Below are 8,414 nucleotides of genomic sequence, written 5' to 3'. Positions count from 1 at the left end.
TTATGCACTTAAAACCTATAGAGAAGAGCTATTAATGTTAGAATTTAAGCACAAAATGCTTTTCACATTATTCTATAAATGAATCTATATTGGATAGCATTTCTCATAGGAAATGAGGCAAAGCTATTCAGTAGCTTGCTTATTGAGTTGATGGCCAAGCTGAAATTAAAATCTAAGATTCTTGACGCAGGTCTGGGACATGATGATTATAGCAGTTCCATGGTATTTGTGTGGTGATTCATTCATTCATTAAATATTTAGGGATGAAGAATTGTTGCAAGTTTTTGTTTTTATTTTTCTTTGAAACTTGGAAGCACTTGGCCAAGTAAACAACATTGCAAATTTAACTGCTTGATTTTAACTGTTTTTGGAGAATGGAGTAATACCTTTGAACAGGAAATTTTGAAACACTGTTCTAGGATCAGTTCTCTCCATGGTATTAAACTCACAGTAATTTATCAGGGCCACTCGCAGCAATGCTGAGGACAAGCTGAAGAAAATATCTGTTCTCGGCCTCTGGGGATGACTTACTGCCCCGGCGCTTGACCTGTAGGTTTTGTTGAATTCTCAGCACAGGACTTGGAAGGAGGAGCAGCAGACTGAGTGGGAGAGCCCATACCGCCTGCAGCAGGTTAGGGGCCCCTGGGGTCCTTTGCCTCAGGGCTGCCGTCCTGCTGTTCAGAAGTTAGGGCACCTCCGTTCAGTGTTACGGTCCCCAAGATAAGGTACTAGGAATCATCTTCCATTACAGGGGACAGGAATAAATGAATCACAAGGCTTTATTTGATACCATACAAATAAAGTAACTAACAGGCAAAGGGCTGAATTATTTCTAGCAAAGTAATGAGAAATAAGTCATTTATTTGGGAGGCAGATAAGATAATTAGAAGTGAGACTTAGAGACAAGGCTAGTGATATGGAAAGGATAAAAGTAACAATAAAAGACAAATTTACTGTCCAGCAAAGATTCTTTGAGCCTCTTTTTTTGTGATTAAAAAAAAAAAAAATCCAGAACTAGTACTCTGATGAAATGAACCTCATGCTGGGTAGCTGGCAGGACAACTGTGGCCAATGAGGAGGGGACCCTGATCAGACCAACTTGAAGGTGTTTTGCTAACTAGTTGGGGCTGTTCGAGGGAGTCAGTTATTCTTTCATTCATGTAGTGCTTGTGTGCGGAGTGAAGAAATCAGATGCGCTCTAAAATTCTGTAATTGTGCTGTCTCGGTCTCCGAGAGACCAATGTCACCGTAGCAACCATACCGCTAAAGGAATAAGCTCTTCAAAATCAGAAGAGACAGATTTCTCTTGGTTTCTAGTTTGTTGTTGTTGTTGTTGTTGTTTTAATCTATTTCTACCATATGAAAGAGTAGGATGGTGAGATGGGTTTGGAAATATTTTTAACTACTCAAATTAATCAGTCTGGGTTGTTAGGCTCCAAGAAAAGGAATTTATTTAGTCTGAAATAAAGCAATTTAGCCATTTAAAATTGAATTTTTTTGTACTTTAATGGTTACTATTGAACAAACAAAAATCTTTACAGTAACATAAATCAGCAGAAGTTTTTTTAAGGATTTAAATCTATATCTTTCCTTATATCTATTTAATTGCCTTGATAGGTTTGAGAAGGGAAGTGCCAGAAGAAGCATGTCTGTAAGTCCTTATATAAGCACAGGCTGTAAGTCTTTTTAGCATCTCGGGAAGTTATTAACTTAGCAAACTAAGTGCATAGGTGCCATTTCTTACTAAATCCAGTGCTTGTTGAACCACAAGCAGAAAGTGTTTAAAACATTTTTTTTGCTTTGTGTTTTTTTAATTTTGTAAATACAAGGCTTGTCAGTGATACCAACGGCAAGGCCTGATTTTCTGTTGGTATATATTTTAGTTAATTCCTTGTGATGCATACTTGAAAAGAGTGAAGTTTCTCAGGATGAGCAACTGTTACCCATCCACCTGCTACTTTATTATTGCCGATTACAAAACCAAATCAGGAGACGACAACCTAGTTGCCTGCAAGTAAATAATTTACTGCGGCGAGGGTCGGAGCATTTCCCATTACCAGATATCCACGGGTCAAATAGTATAGCTCAGTGGTGATTCTAGAAGGCCGTTAAGATCCTTATGGTTCCAGGAGGGGTGGCAGTGCCGTGTGTCAGAAATAGGTAAACTGTGATTAAGAAGTTATGGATGATTTGATTACGCTCCTCTGTGTTTGGTCCTGTTGTAACATGAACAGATTAAAGTCATGTCATGGTTAAAGCTATGTTATGCAAACATTTATGGCAACTTCTGCAAATTAATTTGAACTGTAAAAGTTCCCTAATGAGATGACGTCTCCCATAACCAAGAAGGACACTGCAGCCGTTGCTGTTAATTCCTACATTTGAATGGTTGCCGAGCCTACGCTGTGCCCTTTCTCAAAGAGCAAAGAGGCTGCAGAGCATTTTCAGGGGTGATTACCAAATGAAAGTGAAAGGGCATTTCAAAATAGCCTTTAAAAGGAAAACCAAAGATGATTATTAATGAATTCCTGGGATCTGCACTAATATGAAACTTAAAATATGTAAATATATATGTTAAAGCTAGCTATTCAGAAACGAAGATAAGAGGCCTGGAGTTCTTTAGTTTTGCCTGTCTTTTTTTGTTTTTTTATTTTTTAGCCAGGTATTTTTGTGGAGAGGACTAACTTTTCTTTTTTCCCTCTTTCCTTTCCTGGTTAGTGTGTTGAGTTGTACGCAAGGGCCACACGGTTTCCTAGTGGATGCTGACGCACCTTTGCCATCCGTCTCAGCCCCACTCACTAGGTAGTCGCCTGCCCCGAGGCCGGCGAGCGCAGGAAGGCAGCAGGAGGCCAGTCAGTGTTTAAGACCAGAATCTAAGGTAAGAGTCCTGACAGCCCCGGGATGCCAAGTAAGGGATCCAGGGCACTTGTCAGTGCTGTTAAAGTTCAACAATTAATGTCAACTGTGGTGGCCCCTGCAAATCCACACGTGCGGTCTGCCTGCCTGGCACAGGGTTCTGCACACAGTAAATACCCAGTAAACACTTTAAAACAAAGGGAGTGCTTGACAATAAATTCACTCTGCTATTAAAAAGGAAAAGGTAATGAGTGTGCGTTGAATTCAAACTCTTCAAGGTTAGTGTCAGCCAAAGACCCTAATGCCAATCAGTTGCTCCCCCCACCCCCCTCCCACTGTGCCTGTGTCAAGCTAATGCTAAGTGCATGTTATTCACTGCACTGCTGTGCAGATGGGCTTTGGAGTGCTGCAGGAAAAATACCTCGGGAAACTGTTCTGTAAGCAACCCCACCACACAGCTTCTCATGGTCAGTGTTTCTCATCTTCCGGTCCCATTTCTGCCTCTTCCACAACCTCTTCATTCTCCTCTAGAACTGCTTTGGCATCTTGAAATTGCTGGTACTCGGAGATCAAATCACGGATATTACTTTCTGCTTCCCCAAATTCGTTTACGTCCATCCCTTCGCTGGTGTACCAGTGCACAAAAGCTCTCCTTTTGAACATGGCTGAGAAATGCCCGGAGACTCTGTTGAAGAGCTCCTGGATGGCAGTGTTGTTGCCGATGAAGGTGGCCGCCATGCTCAGCCCCCGAGGGGGTATGTCGCAGACGGCCACCTTGACGTTGTTGGGAATCCACTCCACAAAGCAGCTGCTGTGCCTGGTCTGCACAGAGAGCAGCTGTTGGTCCACTTCCTTGGTGGACATCTTGCCCCGGAAGATGCAGGCCACGGTCAGGTAGCGGCCACGGCGGGGGTCACAGGCAGCCATGATGTTTCGGGCATCAAACATCTGCTGGGTGAGCTCGGCCACCGAGAGGGCGCGGTACTGCTGGCTGCCCTGGGCTGTGAGCGGGGCAAAGCTGGGCATGAAGAAGTGCAGGCGGGGGAAGGGGACCATGTTCACCGCCAGCTTGCGCAGGTCCGCGTTGAGCTGGCCAGGGAACCGCAGTGACGTGGTGACCCCGCTCATGGTGAGGGACACAAGGTGGTTGAGGTCCGCATAGGTGGGCGTGGTCAGCTTCAGGGTGCGGAAGCAGATGTCGTAGAGGGCCTCGTTGTCGATGCAGAAGCAGGCGTCTGCGTTCTCGATCAGCTGGTGGATGGACAGCACGGCGTTGTAGGGCTCCACCACCGTGTCTGACACCTTGGGGGACGGCATGACGCTGAAGGAGTTCATGATCCGGTCCGGGTACTCCTCCCTGATCTTGTTCATGAGCAGGGTGCCCATCCCCGAGCCCGTGCCCCCGCCCAGGGAGTGGACGATCTGGAAGCCCTGCAGGCAGTCGCAGCTCTCGCTCTCCTGCCTCACCACCTCCAGCACGTTCTCCAGCAGCTCGGCGCCCTCCGTGTAGTGGCCCTTCGCCCAGTTGTTGCCGGCCCCAGAGTTCCCTGTGGCAGAAAGCAAGCAGGGGGACAGAAAGGTGACAGGAGAAGGGCACCACTAGGAGGCATCCTTCTCTCTTCCTGTGGGAACCTTCTGGAAAACCTACCGTGGACAAAACTGTCCGGTTGAAAGAGGGCTCCTAATCTGCTCGATCGAATGCTGTCCATCGTCCCAGGTTCTAGGTCCACCAGGACTGCTCGGGGCACGTATTTCTTACCTGTGTAGAAAAATAGGGGGAAGTCAGCAAGCTGTTTGTTTTGTAAAAGTTAATATCTCATCAAAATAGAGCCCTGTGATACTGGTTAAAAAAAAACAACCACCGCAAACCATGGCCATCCTAGGGAGGGGTCTGTGGTAGATAGAGATTTGAAAACCTCCCACCCTGTGTTTGACCCCAACAACAATCACACAAATCTACAAAATACCTAAAAAACACTTTTCCCATCATTGTCTGCTCTGTTTGTTGTATTGTCAATGACAGAGATGCTGTTCCTTCCTGTTTGGAAATGATCCTGGTTTTCATTTAAAAACAAAAAAGGAAGGCAGGTGCTTAAACTGCTTGTGTTAAGATGTGCGCCCCATTCAATGACTTCTTCCCCCGTCCTGCCTCTTGACCAGGCTTGGGGACCCGCCTGCTGCCTGCCCAGAGCCTGGCTGTCACTCATCTGGCATTTCGGTCTCCAGGGCCTTTGCTCTTGCCCTGCCCGTGTTCCTGGCTGTTGGGCCGCTGCTGCCAGCCTACCGTAGGCCTCGTTGTAGTACACGCTGATTCTCTCCAGCTGCAGGGGCGAGGCCCCCCGGTCACTCCCAGCCGCATCGATCCCGTGTTCCTCGCCAATCACCTCCCAGAACTGAAAGCAGAAGGGAAGCCAGTGTAGACAGCCCCGGAAAAAGGCTGCATGGGCGCCAGAGAGAGAGTTAGTGGCCCCGGCCTGTTCCCCTTGGGCTTCCTGTCCCCTGCCCCTAGAGGTGCTTTTTGGACCTTTTCATGAGTGGCCACCGCACGGCCTCATTCACATTTTGCCTCTATTAAGCATGAATATGAGCACTGCATTCTGTACCCACCTGGACTGCTCAAATAAAATGCCAAACACATAAAATATTAAATTAGATTTTGCTCCTATTAAATTCAGGCTGCTGCTTACATTAAAGCTATTGTTTTAGAATTTCTCATCAGACAATGTATCTCTAATTTCACCTTATTATGCTCCAGGCTAGTAAAATGTAGATTCCATTAAATGAAAATAAACCGAATTCTTATCTGATTTCACAATAATATCTCATTTCACTTTGGGGATTTCTTTTCATGAAGTTTTCCAAAAAGCCCATAACTAGGGCCTCTATGCACAATTGTAAGTAATGTGCATTTTTGATGATCAAGTATACACACAATTCAAAATTACACATAGCTATTCAACTGTAACTCTGAAACATTCTGTACTTGCTATCACATATGCAATATTAATACAGATACATGCCAAGCTCTTAATATGAAAAGAGTTACTGGGATGGGTCCTTTTGATCACCCTGGAAGAGCACATATTAAAATGCAATGAAAATACATTTGATTATGTTAAAGTCCCTAAGGGTGTTTTCCCAACCATATCTTGTAAACGACAGCTCTGCTCTGGCTATGATCTTAATAACAAGGCTCTATTTCTTAGCGAACCACCAGCACTGTTCTGGGGGTGGAAGAATAAATAAATCCAAGTTCTGTGATACCCCAAATTAAATGTGCCTTAAAGTTCTTATGGCCCCAAATGATAAGTTGTCACCGGGGCTCTAGCCACTAGCCGATACGATTCTGGAGTGAGAGCTAAGACGCTATCTAGAGCCCGCACTCCCTCTTGGGGGCCTCTCTCCATATTACCCTCCCAATTTCAGAGTGGAGGGGGCTCTGCCACATCTGTGTGTTAGTTATGAGCGTCTTATCAGTGTGGCATGGAGGAACGATGACTTCTTTTCAAGTGGCAATATTCTTTGCCCCAGGTTTAAAACACCTGCATTATAAGACCTTCATTTTTTCATAGCAGCATTACTCAGAATAGCCAAAAGGTAGAAACAACCCACGTGTCATCAAAGGGTGATGAATGTAGGTGTTTTAAAAATCTTACATTTAATGCAATTCATACTATTAAAAGTAATTTCAAAACAGCAAAGAGAACAAATTAGATTTTGCTAAGTACAATTGGTCATCTTAAAATGAGGATCGGAGAGCGTGGGTTTGATCACCTGTTTTCTTGGTGTTAGCCAATTGAATCAGGTACTTTGTAGGAAAATTTAATCCGAGGAGTGGGTGGGGGAAGACGGTAGGGGAGAGAAAAACTAATTTATATTCCAAAGGGCATATTTGAATTATTTCTCCTGCTTTTTTTTACTTTATAAACATTGGAGGGCAGGGAAAAGACACCTTAGTGATATGGTATAAAAAGTTTCCCAACAAACTTCAGAAAACTGTTTTGAGACAAATTACTGTTTTTATTTATATATATATATATATATATATATATATTTTTTTTTTTTTTTTTTTTTTTTTTTTTTTTGAGACAGAGTCTTGCTTTGTTGCCCGGGCTAGAGTGAGTGCCGTGGCGTCAGCCTAGCTCACAGCAACCTCAAACTCCTGGGCTTAAGCAATCCTACTGCCTCAGCCTCCCGAGTAGCTGGGACTACAGGTGTGTGCCACCATGCCCAGCTAATTTTTTCTCTATATATTTTAGTTGGCCAGATAATTTCTTTCTATTTTTAGTAGAGACGGGGTCTCGCTCTTGCTCAGGCTGGTCTCGAACTCCTGACCTTGAGCGATCCACCCGCCTCGGCCTCCCAGAGTGCTAGGATTACAGGCATGAGCCACCTTGCCTGGCCTACTGTTTTTAGATATGAAAAGTTAATGGCGGCCGGGCGAGGTGGCTCACGCCTGTAATCCCAGCACTCTGGGAGGCCGAGGTGGGCGGATCGTTTGAGCTCAGGAGTTCGAGACCAGCCTGAGCAAGAGCGAGACCCCATCTCTACTAAAAATAGAAAGAAATTATATGGACAGCTAAAAATATATATAGAAAAAATTAGCCGGGCATGGTGGTGCATGCCTGTAGTCCCAGCTACTCGGGAGGCTGAGATAGGAGGATCCCTTGAGCTCAGGAGTTTGAGGTTGCTGTGAGCTAGGCTGACGCCACGGCACTCACTCTAGCCTGGGCAACAAAGTGAGACTCTGTCTCAAAAAAAAAAGAAAAGTTAATGGCTAAGATGATAAAAGTAAAATGGTTGATGCGCATTATACACATGTAATTATGGACAAAATGAATATTAATTAAATTAACCCTCTAAGCCTTTATTTAATGTGTTCTGTATCTTTTTAACTTAAAGACATTGTTTAATAAGCCAAATATTTAGCAAGTGCATAAAATCTGCTGGGCTACTGTCTGCCCAGGTAACTTAGGGTATATTCTTGGTTGGCTATATCTAGACCGTGGCAAAGCTAGAACTAGTAATCAGACTCGACTTACCTTGGCTCCAATCTGGTTGCCGCACTGGCCGATCTGAATGTGTACAATTTCACGCATCCTTGCGTTGAGCCCAAGTGTAAGGTCTTCTCGGAATGCCAGACTCTGGGAGAGCCTTGCTTCACTGGTATGAGCCCAACACAGCTTTGGTCATTGCAGTGGTGGGACCCACTCACCAAGCTACCCTCACAGTGTGACCCAAGGGTGTGTCCAGCCCCGAGGCTCAGCCCCCACAACCCCCACCCCACCCCACCCCCGCCTTCTGCAAGCCCATGCCCTTCTCTGCTTTCTGCCTGTCATGCTTTGGAAGGGGGTGTTTTTCCTCTCCCAGCACAGAATATTGCCTGGTCACTTCCTAGAGGGGGAGTGCAAGACCAAAAGCCACGTCCGTGCATGGGGCCTGCAGGGCTAGCGAAGTTTGCAGCTCTGGTTCTGATGCTCATGATGACTGACTGCAGCTCCTGGCTCACCCCCATGGCCTGACTACCTTCAAGGGCTTTCCCTGTCCAGGTAATCATT

General features: G+C 45.2%; 1 protein-coding gene across 1 annotated transcript; it reads right to left on the bottom strand.

Annotated features, from left to right (window-relative positions):
- Window positions 1–3,324: 3,324 nt before the first annotated feature.
- On the bottom strand, window positions 3,325–8,048 carry TUBB1 (tubulin beta 1 class VI). The gene is made up of 4 exons (XM_069495530.1): window positions 7,899–8,048; window positions 5,141–5,249; window positions 4,505–4,615; window positions 3,325–4,403 (listed from the first exon to the last, which is right to left on the bottom strand). The coding sequence occupies exons 1-4, from the start codon at window positions 7,953–7,955 to the stop codon at window positions 3,325–3,327; spliced, it is 1,356 nt and encodes a 451-aa protein (XP_069351631.1). The 5' UTR covers window positions 7,956–8,048.
- Window positions 8,049–8,414: the final 366 nt, after the last annotated feature.

Source organism: Eulemur rufifrons, chromosome 20, assembly GCF_041146395.1.
Source record: "Eulemur rufifrons isolate Redbay chromosome 20, OSU_ERuf_1, whole genome shotgun sequence".
NCBI lineage: Eukaryota > Metazoa > Chordata > Mammalia > Primates > Lemuridae > Eulemur > Eulemur rufifrons.
The sequence above is the reverse complement of the archived record's forward strand: the minus strand, read 5'-3'. Positions and strand labels throughout refer to the sequence as shown.

What these genes read in the sequence shown, in the direction of transcription:
- TUBB1 (XM_069495530.1), bottom strand. Translation starts at nt 7,955, where the DNA reads ATGCGTGAAATTGTACACATTCAGATCGGCCAGTGCGGCAACCAGATT. An exon ending in GCAACCAGATTGGAGCCAAG is followed by an intron (nt 5,250 to 7,898) that starts GTAAGTCGAGTC and finishes TTCTGCTTTCAG; the next exon opens with TTCTGGGAGGTGATTGGCGA. An exon ending in GTACTACAACGAGGCCTACG is followed by an intron (nt 4,616 to 5,140) that starts GTAGGCTGGCAG and finishes TTTTCTACACAG; the next exon opens with GTAAGAAATACGTGCCCCGA.